The sequence below is a fragment of the Schistocerca nitens genome, chromosome 11 (assembly GCF_023898315.1).
Source record: "Schistocerca nitens isolate TAMUIC-IGC-003100 chromosome 11, iqSchNite1.1, whole genome shotgun sequence".
In the NCBI taxonomy this organism is placed as follows: domain Eukaryota; kingdom Metazoa; phylum Arthropoda; class Insecta; order Orthoptera; family Acrididae; genus Schistocerca; species Schistocerca nitens.
The window spans coordinates 169,909,826-169,927,249 of NC_064624.1; the positions used below are offsets into that span (position 1 = coordinate 169,909,826).

At 44.1% G+C, this 17,424-nt stretch overlaps 1 protein-coding gene across 13 annotated transcripts in view; it reads right to left on the reverse strand.

Annotated features, from left to right (window-relative positions):
* Positions 1 to 17,424, reverse strand: part of LOC126213498 (putative sodium-dependent multivitamin transporter) — a 1,462,669-nt gene that overhangs the window by 1,132,414 nt on the left and 312,831 nt on the right. For all 13 annotated transcript variants that reach the window (XR_007541198.1, XR_007541196.1, XR_007541195.1 and 10 more), the window contains exons 2-3: positions 13,969 to 14,084; positions 3,549 to 3,770 (exon numbers count right to left, since the gene is read on the reverse strand). Coding sequence is in view for 9 of the 13 variants with exons in the window: in XM_049941335.1 (XP_049797292.1) it covers positions 3,549 to 3,770; positions 13,969 to 14,084 (338 nt within the window). In the remaining 4 variants the exon portion in view is untranslated. The remainder of the gene's footprint in view (positions 1 to 3,548; positions 3,771 to 13,968; positions 14,085 to 17,424) is intronic.

The window sequence follows — 17,424 nt, forward strand, 5'->3', positions numbered from 1 at the left end:
GCACAATGAGCCATGGTTCATTGTGCCCCAGGAATCTTTTAAGTGTCCAATACAAGCACTCTGTCTTTGTTTCCTTAGCATGGGTAAAACATATGTGTAGGAATTTAAGGCTTTTAAATCACAGACGTTCAGCAGTCCTGTTTTATATTATCAGGTTTGAAGATGATTCTTTCATACCGCAGGAAGACGAACAGAGGTAAAACTGACCATTACGTTATGCAAGAAGCTGTACGGGATGTTCTTAATAAGGGCATGGCAGTTCACCAAGCAGCTAAATCTCATTTAATACATTACCCAACTCTTCATTGATATGTTCAAGACATTAAATGTGGTTCCAGAGAAAGATTGACACCAAACCATGACAATTGTAAGGTATTTTCTGTGGAGCAGGAGAAAGAATTAGGTAGAGGATGAAGCTTTTGTACCAGATAGCAACAGACTGTATGTGCTCCCACGACCTGCTACTGATGCTGTGACAAAGAGACAAAAATCATATTTCAAATTTGGAATCAGCTTCGAGTCCATTGATGTTCGGTAATTGCAAAATAAGTAACATGATTGTGTGCCTACAGATGTAATTATATGATTCACACATGGAATATATGTACACATTATGTTTTGAGTATATTTACACTTACTTTGTATGCTAAATAGGTTCTCTCAACGAACCTGTTTAAAGTGGTTCATTGTACCCCACATGTGGGGCACAATGAACCATTTGCCAAATTTTCTTCAAAGGCCTGCAGCTAAAAAACAATGACAATGCAATCATATAAGGCCATTTGCTACTTGAATGATTGAACTGTAACATCCGTAAATCACAACTCTGTAATAAAATTATTGGATGAGTAACATGGAGAAATATTTTTTATGGTTCAATGTGCCCCACTCTCCCCTACAGCCGAAACAAAAGCTGCCCCCAGCACAGAATGTAGAGAGCACGTCCGCAGCAGTGAAAGGATTGATGGCCGGCACTGTACACGTGGGTGGAGGGCTGAATGGGTACCTGTGTAGTGTCCCTTTTGCAATATTCACCATTATCGAGGTTAAACATAAATAAGAATGACTGTATGTGACTCAAAATGAATTGCAAACATTGATTTATCATTGATTTGACTGTAAAAATATACAATATATATCGATAAATGCAGAAAAGACATTATTTTTAGTTGGTTGGTTGGGGGAGGGAGACCAGACAGCGAGGTCATCAGATTAGGGAAGGACGGGGAAAGAAGTCGGCCGTGCCCTTTGAAAGGAACCATCCCGGCATTTGGCTGGAGCGATTTAGGGAAATCACGGAAAACCTAAATCAGGATGGCCGGACGCGGGATTGTATGTGCTTATAATGTGTAGGTAATTAAAAGAAGTATTATCATCTCTGTAAGAGTATAAAACACAATGCAATGTTCATTCTTCTGTCTAGTCTGTTTTGTTCTGTTCGTTCTGGTGTTAGCTGGAATAATGCACGCAAGCTATTGTTCTGCGCTAGCATTTGTTTCTGTCGTAACGTAATTGCAAATATTTAATGGTGTAAACTGTGCCCTAGTAAGAATATATTAGTATAAAGTGATCTCCGTGTGTTATTTCAAGAACCTACTCCACATTTATCTTATGAAAAGAATATTTAATGAAAATTATTTAGCATGTTTCCAGCTGCTGCGGAGCGAGTAACAGTGATCTCTGATTGTTAACAATTAGCCGCCATTACGCGGTACATTTAAAAATATTTTTCACTGCACAATGTCTGATAGCCGGAGCGGAAGAAATTATGTAAAAATATTCAGTGAGATTAATTGAAGTATTCCAGTGAAATAATTTTATCAAAACTTGTCTATTTTCTGTGATAGTGAACTGGAGCTGAGTAATACTACGCTATTGCATTTACAGTAATTTGTAGGGAGCCTGGCGCTCGATAAAACCAGATATACACTCCTGGAAATTGAAATAAGAACACCGTGAATTCATTGTCCCAGGAAGGGGAAACTTTATTGACACATTCCTGGGGTCAGATACATCACATGATCACACTGACAGAACCACAGGCACATAGACACAGGCAACAGAGCATGCACAATGTCGGCACTAGTACAGTGTATATCCACCTTTCGCAGCAATGCAGGCTGCTATTCTCCCATGGAGACGATCGTAGAGATGCTGGATGTAGTCCTGTGGAACGGCTTGCCATGCCATTTCCACCTGGCGCCTCAGTTGGACCAGCGTTCGTGCTGGACGTGCAGACCGCGTGAGACGACGCTTCATCCAGTCCCAAACATGCTCAATGGGGGACAGATCCGGAGATCTTGCTGGCCAGGGTAGTTGACTTACACCTTCTAGAGCACGTTGGGTGGCACGGGATACATGCGGACGTGCATTGTCCTGTTGGAACAGCAAGTTCCCTTGCCGGTCTAGGAATGGTAGAACGATGGGTTCGATGACGGTTTGGATGTACCGTGTACTATTCAGTGTCCCCCGACGATCACCAGTGGTGTACGGCCAGTGTAGGAGATCGCTCCCCACACCATGATGCCGGGTGTTGGCCCATTGTGCCTCGGTCGTATGCAGTCCTGATTGTGGCGCTCACCTGCACGGCGCCAAACACGCATACGACCATCATTGGCACCAAGGCAGAAGCGACTCTCATCGCTGAAGACGACACGTCTCCATTCGTCCCTCCATTCACGCCTGTCGCGACACCACTGGAGGCGGGCTGCACGATGTTGGGGCGTGAGCGGAAGACGGCCTAACGGTGTGCGGGACCGTAGCCCAGCTTCATGGAGACGGTTGCGAATGGTCCTCGCCGATATCCCAGGAGCAACAGTGTCCCTAATTTGCTGGGAAGTGGCGGTGCGGTCCCCTACGGCACTGCGTAGGATCCTACGGTCTCGGCGTGCATCCGTGCGTCGCTGCGGTCCGGTCCCAGGTCGACGGGCACGTGCACCTTCCGCCGACCACTGGCGACAACATCGATGTACTGTGGAGACCTCACGCCCCACGTGTTGAGCAATTCGGCGGTACGTCCACCCGGCCTCCCGCATGCCCACTATACGCCCTCGCTCAAAGTCCGTCAACTGCACATACGGTTCACGTCCACGCTGTCGCGGCATGCTACCAGTGTTAAAGACTGCGATGGAGCTCCGTATGCCACGGCAAACTGGCTGACACTGACGGCGGCGGTGCACAAATGCTGCGCAGCTAGCGCCATTCGACGGCCAACACCGCGGTTCCTGGTGTGTCCGCTGTGCCGTGCGTGTGATCATTGCTTGTACAGCCCTCTCGCAGTGTCCGGAGCAAGTATGGTGGGTCTGACACACCGGTGTCAATGTGTTCTTTTTTCCATTTCCAGGAGTGTAATACGTAATTGACAACCTACGAAATTCATTATTTTGCTTATTATATCTCTTTTGTATTTTTTTGAAAGCTAAAAGTAAAAATTAACTCCACTGAAAATCAGTAACAGATCACGATAAATCAAAGGACAAACAAATCTACCAGGAGAGTGTTTCCTCAAAATAAATAGTTACATTATTTTTTTTTAAGAGATATAATACCTGGTAGGCGCTGGCAGCCTGGAGGCGGAAGAAGACGGGCAGGAAGAGGTAGGCAGCCACAGGGGTGACCAGCCCGTAGCCCAGGTTGATGGCGATGAACTGCGCGCCGTACACGAAGTTCTCGGAGCTGACGCCGAGCAGCGTGATGGCCGACATGAAGCTGGCCATCAGCGAGAAGGCGACGGGCCCCGCCCCCAAGCTGCGGTCGCCCAGCAGGTACTCCTGCACACACACCCCCGGCAGAGGCTCACAACATGGAGATAGTCGCAGTAGTATCAGCTGCCACAGGCTAATGGGGCCCGCAGATCCCTAGCTGGAGGGAGCTTTCTTCCTCCGCTCAATGGTTCAAAATGGTTCAAATGGCTCTGACCACTATGGGACTTAACATCTACTTCTACATACATATTCCGAAATCAGCTACGGTGCGTGGCGGAGAGTACCTCGTACCACAACTACGAGGTTGGTGGCTGCAGTCGAAACAAAGATTCGTGAGGACAGAAGATTCACAATTTCCACTCTTTCTTTGGAATTTCCACAAGTTTCAAGATCGGTTTTGTACAAAATTGTGTCTGAAAACCTAAACTTTAAGAAACTGTGTTCTCGGTGGGTACCCAGACTCCTCACAGACGACCACAAAGGGAAGGGATTTGCCACTTCATTGGACTTTTTGATTCGTTACGAGGAAGAAGGGGATGACACGTCGAGTCAAATTGTCACTGGAGATGAAACATGGGTATCCCGTATCACTCCCGAAAGCGAGCGACAATGGATGGAATGGCGACACACAACCTCACCCGTCAAGGTCAAAGCCAAACAGACGCTGTCAAAGCGCAAGATTATGGCAACTGTGTTCTGGGACCGGGCCGTTTTTTATTTTTAAAAAAAGATACAAATACTTTTGTAAAAAAACTTTTGTTTTCTCATTCTACTCGCTTTTACCTATTTTTCTACATAGTTGCCTTGTTTATTTAAGCACTTGTCATACCGTACAACTAAGTTTTTAATTCCCTCTTCAAAGAATTCGGCCGCCCGCTCCGGCAGCCAAGAGTTCACGGCCGCTTTCACTTCATCGTCGTCGTTGAAGCGCTGCCCGCCAAGATGGTGTTTCAGGTACCGAAAAAGGTGAAAATCGCTAGGAGCGAGGTCGGGGCTGTACGGTGCATCGTCCAAAACTTCCCAGCCAAAAGAATCAATCAAATCCCGAGTCTTTTGAGAGGTGTGAGGCCTAGCGTTATCGTGCAGGAGCAAAACTCCTTTTGTCAGCATGCCGCGCCTTTTGTTTTGAATTGCTCTGCGGAGCTTCTTTAGAGTTGCACAGTAGGCATCTGAGTCTATTGTCGTTCCTCGTGGCATAAAGTCCACTAGCAAAACACCGCGCCGGTCCCAGAACACAGTTGCCATAATCTTGCGCTTTGACAGCGTCTGTTTGGCTTTGACCTTGACGGGTGAGGTTGTGTGTCGCCATTCCATCCATTGTCGCTCGCTTTCGGGAGTGATACGGGATACCCATGTTTCATCTCCAGTGACAATTTGACTCGACGTGTCATCCCCTTCTTCCTCGTAACGAATCAAAAAGTCCAATGAAGTGGCAAATCCCTTCCCTTTGTGGTCGTCTGTGAGGAGTCTGGGTACCCACCGAGAACACAGTTTCTTAAAGTTTAGGTTTTCAGACACAATTTTGTACAAAACCGATCTTGAAACTTGTGGAAATTCCAAAGAAAGAGTGGAAATTGTGAATCTTCTGTCCTCACGAATCGTTGTTTCGACTGCAGCCACCAAATCGTTAGTGATCACAGAGGGCCGGCCTGAGCGTTTGCCGGCCGCGGTGGTCTAGCGGTTCAGGCGCTCAGTCTGGAACTGCGCGACTGCTACGGTCGCGGGCTCGAGTCCTGCCTCGGGCATGGATGTGTGTGATGTCCTTACGTTAGTTAGGTTTAACTAGTTCTAAGTTCTAGGGGACTAATGACCTCAGAAGTTGAGTCCCATAGTGCTCAGAGCCATTTTTTTTTTTTTAACTGACGACGAATTTCTGCAGGCGATACGTTTCTCGCGGTCAAAAAACGTATCACTGACCGTATCTCACACGCGGCGGGCGATTCAATAATCGTAAACATTATAAAGTAGCACAGCGGTGCGTACACGTCAGCTACAGAGCTGCAACTTGCATCAGTGTGAACGGGAAGGATGCCGGCAAGTGGCGCGGTCGCTTGTTGCGGCGTCCGCGCGAACTACGGGACTATACGCGCGAACGGCCCTTACTTAAAAAACAACCCTCGTAGCATCTTCTCTCCCTGTTCCACTCCCAAACAGAACGAGGGAAAAATGACTGCCTATATGCCTGTGTACGAGCCCTAATCTCTCTTATCTTTGTGGTCTTTCCGCGAAATATAGGTTGACAGCAGTAAAACGTTACTGCAGTCAGCCTCAAATGGTGGTTCTCTAAATTTCCTCCAGAGACTCCCACCCGAGCATTTCCGTAAGACTCGTGTGATGATCAAACCTACCAGTGACAAATCTAGCAGCCCGCCTCTGAATTGCTTCTATGTCCTCCCTCAATCCGACCTGATAAGGATCCCAAACGCTCGATCAGTGCTCAACAATAGGTCGTATCAGTATTTTATAAGCGGTCTCCTTTACAGATGAACCACATCTTCCCAAAATTCTACCAATGAACCGAAGACGACATGCTTGTCCTACTTCATATCGCTCTGCAATGTTATGCTCAAATATTTAATCGACGTGACTGTGTCGAGCGCTACGCTACTAATGGATTATTCAAACATTACGGGATTCTTTTTCCTATTCATCTGCATTAACTTACATTTATCTATATTTAGAGTTAGCTGCCATTCTTTACACCAATCACAAATCCTGTCCAAGTCATCTCGTATCCTCCTACAGTCACTCAATGACGACACCTTCCCGTACACCACAGCATTATCAGAAAACAGCCGCACATTGCTATCCACCCTATCCAAAAGATCATTTATGTAGACAGAAAACAACAGCGGACCTACCACACTTCCCTGGGGCACTCCAGATGATACCCTCACCTCTGATGAACACTCACCATCGAGGACAACGTACTGGGTTCTATTACTTAAGAAGTCTTCAAGCCACACGCATACTTGGGAACCAATCCCATATGCTCGTACCTTAGTTAGGAGTCTGCAGTGGGGCACCGAGCCAAACGCTTTCCATCTGAGGTCATCAGTCCCCTAGAACTTAGAACTACTTAAACCTAACTAACCTAAGGACAGCACACACATCCATGCACGAGGCAGGATTCGAACCTGCGACCGTAGCAGCAGCGCGGTTCTGGACTGAAGCGCCTAGATTAGATTAGTACTCGTTCCATACATCATGAATACGACGCTTTGTAATGATGTGGAACGTGTTAGGTTAACAAAAGGTGTCTATGCCAGATATTACATTACACAAACTATTACATGACACTCAATATTTTTAATTTTTTTTTTTGTGGGTGTTGGGGAAATTGCCCACTTACTATATCCAAAAATTCATCTAATGAGTAGAAGGAGTTGCCATTAAGAAATTCTTTTAAGTGCTATATGGCTATCTGTCAGACTTTTGATGCTATTAGGTAAGTGACTAAAGACTTTTGTGGCAGCATAATTTACCCCCTTCTGAGCCAAAGTTAGATTTAACCTTGAGTAGTGAAGATCATCCTTTCTCCTAGTGATGTAGCCATGTACTTTTGAATTCGTTCGGATTGCTAATAACAAATTTCATAAGTGAATACATATATTGTGAGGCTACAGTGAAGATCCCTGGCTCTTTAAATGTCTGCAGGATGATCTTGGATGAGCTCCAGCAATTATTCTGATTACACACTTTTGTGCAATGAATACTCTTTTACTCAACGATGAGTTACCCCAGAATATGATGCCATACGAAAGCAGAGAATGAAAATGGGCGTGGTAAGCTACTTTACTCAGATGTATATCTCCAAAATTTGCAATGACCCTAATAGCATAAGTAGCTGAACTCAAACTTTTCAGCAGATCCTCAGTGTGTTTTTTCCAGTTCAACCCCTCATCAATGCATACACCTAGAAATTTTGAATATTCTACCTTAGCTACTGATTTATTGATCGAATGGTCTCATTCCATTTACTGTGTGCAACTGTGTATACTGTGTTTTGTCAAAGTTTAATGACAGCCCATTTGCAGAAAACCACTTAATGATTTTCTGATAAACATCGTTTACAATTTCGCAAGTTAATTCTTGTCTGTTGGGTGTGATAGCTATACTTGTATCATCGGCAAAAAGTACCAGCTTTGCATCTTCGTGAATATAGAATGGCAAGTCATTAATATATATTAAGAACAGCAGAGGACCCAAGACCAATCATTGTGGCACCCCATTCTTGATTGTTCCCCAGTTTGAGAAATCTCCACTTTTTTGCATATTATGTGAACTGTTTATTTCAACTTTCTGCACTCTTCCAGCTAGGTATGATTTAAACCATTTGAGCACTGTCCCATTCATACCACAGTACTTGAGCTTATCTAGAAGTATTCCATGATTTAGACAATCAAAAGCCTTTGATAGATCACAAAAATCCCAACGGGTGACTTCCGGTTACTCAGAGCATTTAATATTTCATTAGTGAAAGTATATATAGCATTTTCCGTTGAAAAACACTTCTGGAAACCAAACTGACATTTTGTTAAAACTTTACTTTTACAAAGGTGTGAAGCTACTCTACAATACATTACTTTTTCAAGAATTTCGGATAAGGCAGTCAGAAGAGATATTGGGCGGTAGTTGTTGACATCAGACGTATCCCCTTTTTTATGCAGTGGTTTAACAATAGCACGCTTCAGTCTATCTGGGAAAATACCCTGCTTCAGAGAGCTATTACATATGTGGCTAAGAATCCCACTTATTTCTTGAGAACAAGCTTTTATTATCCTGCTGGATGCCATCAATTCCATGTGAGCTTTTATTCTTGAGAGAGTTTATTATCTTCCTAATTTCAGAAGGAGAGCCTAGAAGCGCTCGGCTAGCGCGGCCGGCTCCTCCGCTCAATATTCCACTTCCTCAGTGTGTGTGAGTTGTGTGGCTGTCGAGTGTAGACCACTTTCAGCCTCTCCTAATAATGCATCACTTTATTCTCGAATCAGAAACGTAAAATTTACAGTAGCCATACACATCAATAAATATGTACATATGTATACACAAATTGTATTTATATTACATGTGCCCAGTACTTTGCAACCTCTAAGGCACTTGGAGTGGCTTGCAGGAGATCAATCTTCGTGCAGGATGTAGGGCACAAAAGGCACTGGAGCTTGTGGCTTGTGGTGTGTCCTTGTCCACAATCACAGGAAGTATCTTCTGTTATGAAGCCCCATCTCTTCAGGTTGTCTCTGGATCGTCCAACTCCTGATCGCAATCTGTTTAAAGATTTCCACACCAGCCAGCTCTCGTTGTGTCCAGGTGGTAGTTCTTCAGCTTCTGGCGTCTGCAGGTGAGGCGTCGACTTCTTCCATAACTCCAGCCTTGCCTTCTCTGGTGAAACGGTGAGCTTCTCGGATGTCCTCAGGAAGCTCTTTCGCGATCTCAGCCGTTGCTGTGGTGGATTATGTCCGTGCAGTGGATGGGTACTGTCCTGTTCCACTTTTAGTCTCTCCTTGTTGGCAGCCACTGTTCTGCGTATCCATGGTGGATACTGGGTATCAGGTTTCTCTGGCAGCTGATCCTTTCACACGAGAAACATCATCTTGGTTCTTTTCAGGACCACAGTTGACCATCATATCGATGAATGCATCACTGTACGAGGGCGGTTTGAAAAGTTCTCGGAATCACCACGAGAGGTCAGCACTAGCGTGACGAGTTGTCCACGTGATATTCATTGGAGTGCTGCCTGTAAACACGTGCCACGTCAGTGCTCTTGGAAGAGAGCTGTGGCGGTGACATTGCTCTGTTGTTGTTCCCGCGTAGTGACTTGCGAAGGTGGAAATAAATCGAGATTAGAGTAGTGGTTAAATACTTCGTAAAGAAAGGTATGAAATCAAAGGACATTCATGCCGATTTCCAGAATACACTGGGGGTCTCTGTTCCTTCATATTCAACTGTTGCCAAGTGGGCAAATGAATTTAAATTTGCTCGGGAGAGCTTAGAAGATGATCCGCGCAGTGGTCAGCCACTATGTGTCACTACTCCAGAAATCATTGCAACATGGTCATTGCTCACACTTGCCACATATGAAAGGGGATATCATACCGGGTGATCAAAAAGTCAGTATAAATTTGAAAACTTAATAAACCACGGAATAATGTAGATAGAGAGGCAAAAATTGACACACAAGCTTGGAATGACATGGGGTTTTATTACAACTACCCCATACTGCTAGACGCATTGTAGTGGTACTTGAATTACGTAACCATTACAGCACCTCACCTCAACCTCTCGATACCAACAATATTCTACTGTGTTTCTGTAAAGTAGTTAACATATTTCTGTGACAACATGCAGATTTGATTTCATTAATGTAGAGCTACTTTGATTCATCGATATGTTTATATTGCAATTATATTATTCTTGTGTGTATTCTTTCTTTTGTCACTATGATCTTTGACGTACATGTAACTCTGATTTTTGGGCGCGTAAGCAGTTATTAGAGAGTCAAGTCTTGGTCGTCATGTTGAAAAGACGCAAATTGTAGTCAGTTTATGAAATGTGAACTTCAACAGTGAGGAAGATATTTTCGAATATCTTATATATTGTGAAGTGATGTTGCAACAAAAGTAATAAAAAAGAAGTGTAACTTAAATTCGGAGTCCTGATTACTTTTTTACATCACCACTGTCTTAACTTGCAAAAGTTTAACCTTCAAGAATGGTTTGTGAAACACATCTATAAAACTTTTGAATATCGCATTATATCACCTAGGCCTCTTTGCATCCGAGCTTGGAATCATCACTACCTAGATTTTCGACGATTGAGTCATGAGTTCACAACGAGACCAGCGTGGGAAACACGAAAAGATGAATGCCTAGTTTATCCATTATTTCAAGAAATGACTTTATTAACTGTGCTCTAATGACATCTGCCACATAATATAACTTTGTTGTTGCCTGAAAATGGAATATTTAGCAGCGTGAGCAACGCTACAATCATAATTTTTGACCGTTGTTGTGGTAGGGTTGTTAGAGCATGAAAGATGTCTTGCGGGCGTCGTTTGATGATGATCGTGAGCTCAGCCGCCACTTTCGCATGCTTGGTCTCCCAGGTTCCGAGATCTCAGTCCGTGCGATTATTGGTTTTGGGGTCGCAAGTGTATCGTGATCGACCGACATCTCTAGGGATGCTGAAAGACAACATCTGACGCCAATGCCTCACCATAACTCCGGACATGCTTTACAGTGCTGTTCACAACATTATTCCTCGACTATAGCTATTTTTGAGGAATGATGGTGGACATATTGAGCATCTCCTGTAAAGAGCATCATCTTTGCTTTGTCTTACTTTGTTATGCTAATTATTGCTATTCTGATCAGATGAAGCGCCATCTGTCGGACTTTTTTGAACTTCAGTATTTTTTTAGTTCTAATAAAACCCCATGTCATTCCAAGCATGTGTGTCAATTTGTACCTCTCTATCTACATTATTCCGTGATTTATTCAGTTTTCAAATTTATAATGACTTTTTGATCACCTGGTATTTCAACAGAAGAATTAGAAATGAAACAACTATCTGCAAGATGGGTGCCCCGCGACTCTTGACACTGGATAGAAAACGCATGCCTTTGCCATGGCAAAATTACACTAATTAAGGTATGATATGTTGACACACCCACCTTATTCACCTGATATGGCTCTGTCAGACTTCCATCTCTGGGACTGAAGACAACTGAAGAGAATCGTTCAACGTGGCAGAACTGCAACCCTTCTGCAAATTGCTGCAGATTGCAGTGCTGGGACATCAACAAGTGCCAGCACGACATTCGACAAATCATCATCAATATTGGCTTTCAGAGCCAGAGTCCCATTTGTGTACCCTCGATGACTGCACGACACAAAGCTTTATGCCTCGCCTGGGCCCATCAACGCCGACATTGGACTGCTGATGACTGGGAACATGTTGCCTGGTCGGACGAGCCTCGTTCCAAATTGTGTCGAAGGGAAGGACGTATACAGGTACAGGGACAACCTTGTCAATCCATGGTCCCTGCATGTTCAAGCTGGTGGTGGCTCTGTAATGGTGTGGGGCGTGTGCAATTGGAGTGATATGGTTTTCCTGATACGTTTAGATACGACTCTAACAGGTGACACGTACATAAACATCCTCTATGATCACCTGTATCCATTCATGTCCATTGTACATTCCGACGGGCAATCCCAGGAGGACAATGCAACACCCCCCACGTCCAGAATTGCTACAGAGTGGCTCCAGGAACACTCTTCTACCGCTGGCCACCAGTCTCCCCACACATGAACATTATTGAGCATATTTGGGAGGCCGTGCAATGTACTGTTCAGAAGAGATCTCCACCCCCTCGACTCTTACCGATTTATGGACAGCCTTGCAGGATTCGTGGTGTCAGTTCCGTCCAGCACTACTTGAGATATTAGTCAGTTTCTTTGCTCTTCTGTGTATCAAGGAAGCTTTGAAAGCAGATCGCTCTTAATGTAGTGGATATCTGAGGGTGTTACGGTGGTATATCAGTGGGTCGAACTGTTTCTCTTCTACGATACTTATAACCCGTCCAGAATGAAGATACTCTGTCATTCATCTCCTGAATCAGCATTGCTATACATTTCCAGGTGTGATGTGTGGGAGATTAGATTAGTTCATCCTGAATACAGAATATACAATGGAAGACTGGTAACTTTGAAAGGATGGCCTTTAGTAATTAACAAACGTCCTGACAAACTTAGTGAAGATTCTTTTATCAGTATGGATATATGCGAGTACATAACATTTGTGAGAAACTTTTACATCTTTCTCCTCTAAAAAGAACCGTTTTAAGCTCTGACATAAATAAGGAGATTGACTGTTCAAGCCTGTTTCTGTCCAAATGCTAGTATACGGAAATACATATCAGAAATCAGTACAGGATTTATATGGCATGGCAGAGAACAGTTTTAATGGAATATTTGTCAATGGTGGGAGGGAGTACCACGCACAGTATCACTGTACTTAAATAGTACTGACTAATGTTTGGAGACTATGCAACACAATTTTACAAATAATTATTTTGTATGTTTTGAATTCTACATTTACTGCAACACCTGTGGCAGTACGTATACCACTTTGCATTGAACTCTCTTTGATCTCAGACTGATTGAGTGACAGGAATCACAAACAGCACATGTCCATCTCAATGCTCCTGCTGTCTTAAGCAAGACAGTACCACAGATCTACTCTCGCTCTACTGTAGCATCTACCGCTTGCTGTTGACCACTTACATGCATGACACTTTGATACCTTGGGAATATGCTTTGTGATGACACTTCAGCCCTTAATTTGAACATAGCAACCACTATGAGTAATGTTGCTCTAGCACAACTGCTGAGGCAGACAGGAATGTCAACACAGAGTGTGTTCCACTTAACTATCAACTGCCCCTACCACTACCTGAACGAGGTCGTTGTCAGCTGCTATCCCGACATTAACACGTTTGAAAATTACTTAACAAGTTCGTGGCGCCCTCCATCGGTAATGCTGGAATTCAGTATGGTGTTGGCCCACCCTTAGCCTTGATGACAGCTTCAACTCTCGCAGGCATCCGTTCAATCCAGTGCTGGAAGGTTTCTTGGGGAATGACAGCCTATTCTTCACGGAGTGCTGCACTGAGGAGAGGTTCCAAAACATCCCAAACGTGTTCTATAGAATTCAGATCAGGACTCTGTGCAGGCCAGTCCACTACAGGGATGTTACTGTCGCGTAACCACTCCGCCACAGGTCGTGCATTATGAACAGGTGCTCGATCGTGTTCAAAGATGCAATCACCATCCCTGAATTGCTCTTCAACAATGGGAAGCAAGAAGGTGCTTAAAACATCATTGTAGGCCTGTGCTGTGATAGTGAAAATGTAATCACATGTCAGTTCTAGTATAACATATTTGTCCAATGAATACCCGTTTATCATCTGCATTTCTTCTTGGTGTAGCAATTTTAATGGCCAGTAGTGTATTTGCAGCGAATTAGGTGCGGGGCATGAAAACAGACGTGCACGGCTTCACCCTCTTACTAAATCGAGCTATTCTTTTTCAAACAGATCCATACATAGCCCAAGTACCTGAAGCGCACAGGTAAAGACTCGACTGGGTTGCACGTATGGGAAGTGTTTGGAAGAGAAACTATACAAGCAGTAATTGTTAGGTACCATCGCAGCGCGCTCATGATTTCTTCTTCTTCTTCTTCTTCTTCTTTTGGTGTGACCTACCTGAGTGGTCTTCTGGCGACCGCCTGTGAAGCGGTAGTAGACACCGATGCCCATGGATATGACCAGCATTGCCACCAGTACCACATAGTCCCACACTCCAAGCGTGGCCGTCTGGGCTGCAACAAAGGATGGACGATTATGAGAGAGAGTCAGTTGACTGGGCTTATCGATAACTAAATTAATTTATTACACCGTCTAATGATGTCCTGATAATACATCATTCAATTAATTGTTATAACTTTACTTTTAGGTCTATAATGCATTGCCCTAAAATTATTTGTTATGCCAAAAAAGTATGTTACACACTGAAGGGCCAAATGAACAGGTATAGGCACGCATATTCAAATATAGAGATACGTAAACAGGCAGAATACCCCGCTACGGTAGCAACGCTCACACAAAACCACAAGTGTCTGGTGAAGATGTTAGATTGGTTACTGCTGCTACAGTGGCAGTTTATCAAGATGTGAGTGAGTTTGAACGTGGTGTTATGGTTGGAATGCAAGCGATGGGACACAGCATCTCCGAGGCAGCGATGAAGTGGGGATTCTCCCGTACGACCATTTCACGAGTGTACCTTGAATATCAGGAATCCGGTAAAACATCAAATCTCCGAGCTCGCTGCGGCCGGTGGAAGATCCTGCAAGAACAGGACCAACGACGACTGAAGAGGTCGTTCAACCTGACAGAAGTGCAACCCTTCCGCAAATTGCTGAATATCTCAATGCAGGGCTATCAACAACCATTCAACGAAACGGCATGGATATGGGCTTTCGGAGCCGACTGCACTACACAAAGCTTTACGCCGCGCCTGGGCCCATCAACACCGACAGTGGGCTGTTGATGACTGGAAACATGTTGTCTCGTCGGACGAGTCTCATTTCAAATTGTATCGAGCGGATGGTCATGTATTGGAATGGAGACAATCTCGTGAATCCATGGACCCGGCATGTCAGCAGGGGACTGTTCCATCTGGTAGAAGTTCTATACTGGTGTGGGGCGTGTGCAGTGGGAGTGACGTGTGACCCCTGATACGTCTAGATACGACCCTCACAGGTGACATGTACGTAAGCATTCTACCGCATCTTCCTTCGTCGTTGTCGTTGTCGTTGTCGTTGTTGCCGTGAGGCACCGTTATACCAAGTGGAAAGGCGCGTCGATCTTAGAGCATGAGATATACGAGGTGCATTCAAGTTCTAAGGCCTCCGATTTTTTTTCTAATTAACTACTCACCCGAAATCGATGAAACTGGCGTTACTTCTCGACGTAATCGCCCTGAGACGTACACATTTTTCACAACGCTGACGCCACGATTCCATGGCAGCGGCGAAGGCTTCTTTAGCAGTCTGTTTTGACCACTACTGTCACAACTGACGAAAAGAAAGTCCCATTCCTGCTGTCGTTGCGCGTCAACGTTGCTCGGCAACGTGCCACACGGGCAGCCGTGTGGTCGTCCGTCAGCATTCGTGGCACCCATCTGGATGACACTTTTCGCATTTTCCGGTCGTCATGCAGGATTGTGTGCAGAGAACCCACAGAAATGCCAACTCTGGAGGTGATCTGTTCAACAGGCATTCGGCGATCCCCCAAAACAATTCTCTCCACATTCTCGATTGTGTCGTCAGACCGGCTTGTGCGAGCCCGAGGTTGTTTCGGTTTGTTATCACAAGATGTTCTGCCTTCATTAAACTGTTGCACCCACAAACGCACTTTCGACACATCCATAACTCCCTCACCACATGTCTCCTTCAATTGTCGATGAATTTCAATTGGTTTCACACCACGCAAATTCAGAAAACGTATGATTGCATGCTGTTCAAGTAAGGAAAACGTCGCCATTTTAAGTATTTAAAACAGTTCTCATTCTCGCCACTGGCGGTAAAATTCCATCTGCCATACGGTGCTGCCATCTCTGGGACGTATTGACAATGAACGCGGCCTCATTTTAAAGCAATGCGCATGTTTCTATCACTTTCCAGTCCGGAGAAAAAAAATCGGAGGCCTTAGAACTTGAATGCACCTCGTATTAACCTTAAGTCATTGACAACACACAATGGTCACGGTAGCACCTGATTCCAGAATAGCTGCAGTAGTTAGGATCTACCAACTACCCCCTCTTGACCAGGTCCCCAAAACGCAACGAGATCCCTTCGAAGCAAATAGTCATAAAGATCGTCTATAAAGGCTTCGTACAACGATAAGAAATGTTATAGTTTGTGGAATAATAACAGATACGACCAAACTGTCTTGTTTCTTCTGTTTTATTTAACGTGACTTTGTTCACAGTTTTATTTCGCATTCACCACTCATTCACACTCTGACGTGGAGGATATGCGAGTGCCTGAACCCTAACTCATAAGTTCCATCGAAATCCTTTGACGAACAGTTTTGGTTGCTCGACACCTACAGCCAATGATAATGATACAGTATTTTCTAATTGACTCTTCTAGTTTATCCACCGCCTAGACGAATGTTTGTTGGGCATAAGACAATTACACACTTTTCTCTCCGATCAGCAATTATTAAGAGTTCGCATAAAAGTTAACGTTTTTCTCCTTTTCATGAATTGGAGCCCGCTCTCCGCAATATAATTTAAAAAAACGGTCTCAATACCGCGTGTCTCGTGAGATGCGTATACATTTATCCCGGAATTGACCGCCCTGTATGTGTGCTCAATTAAATGACCACACTTCGCTATCCACGATTTCGTGTAACTAAATGTCCTTCTGTTACTCCGATTGTATACCATAGTTATTTAAACCTCGCCCCTATATTTTTTCACTACGCACAATTAGCAGTTCTTTACTTGTTTATTTCAAAAATGTAAACGAAAAAAAAAATGATGCCGTATCATCAACTTCGTCGATATAAACCAAAACACCTCAATATGCTCAATTTTACCTCTTCTTATAGGATCGGCTACCTTACTCATTAATTTACTACATATTATTTCCAATAACACTAAACAGGCCGGCCGGAGTGCCGAGCGGTTCTAGGCGCTACAGTCTTGAACCGCGCTACCACTACGGTCGCAGGTTCGAATCCTGCCTCGGGCATGGATGTGTGTGATGACCTGAGGTTAGTTAAGTTTAAGTAGTTCTAAGTTCTAGGGGACTGATGACCGCAGAAGTCCCATAGTGCTCAGAGCCATTTGAACCATTCTGAACTAAACAGGTATCGCCGTTATATTTTAATTGTATTCAAAAGCATGTTAATAATAATAATAATAATAATAATAATAATAATAATAATAATATTATGACCGACCAAATCGTAACAAATTGTGCGGCGTGCGTTTTTAACGATAGTTTTACACTCGCCCAGCCTTTATTCATGCAATATTTATATATAAATATACAGACAGGACCGAAAGATCGATCTCTCTACCGTAACCAATAGAGGCAAATACGCTATTCAAGTTCCGTTACCTCTATCTTGACTCTTATTGTTACAGCA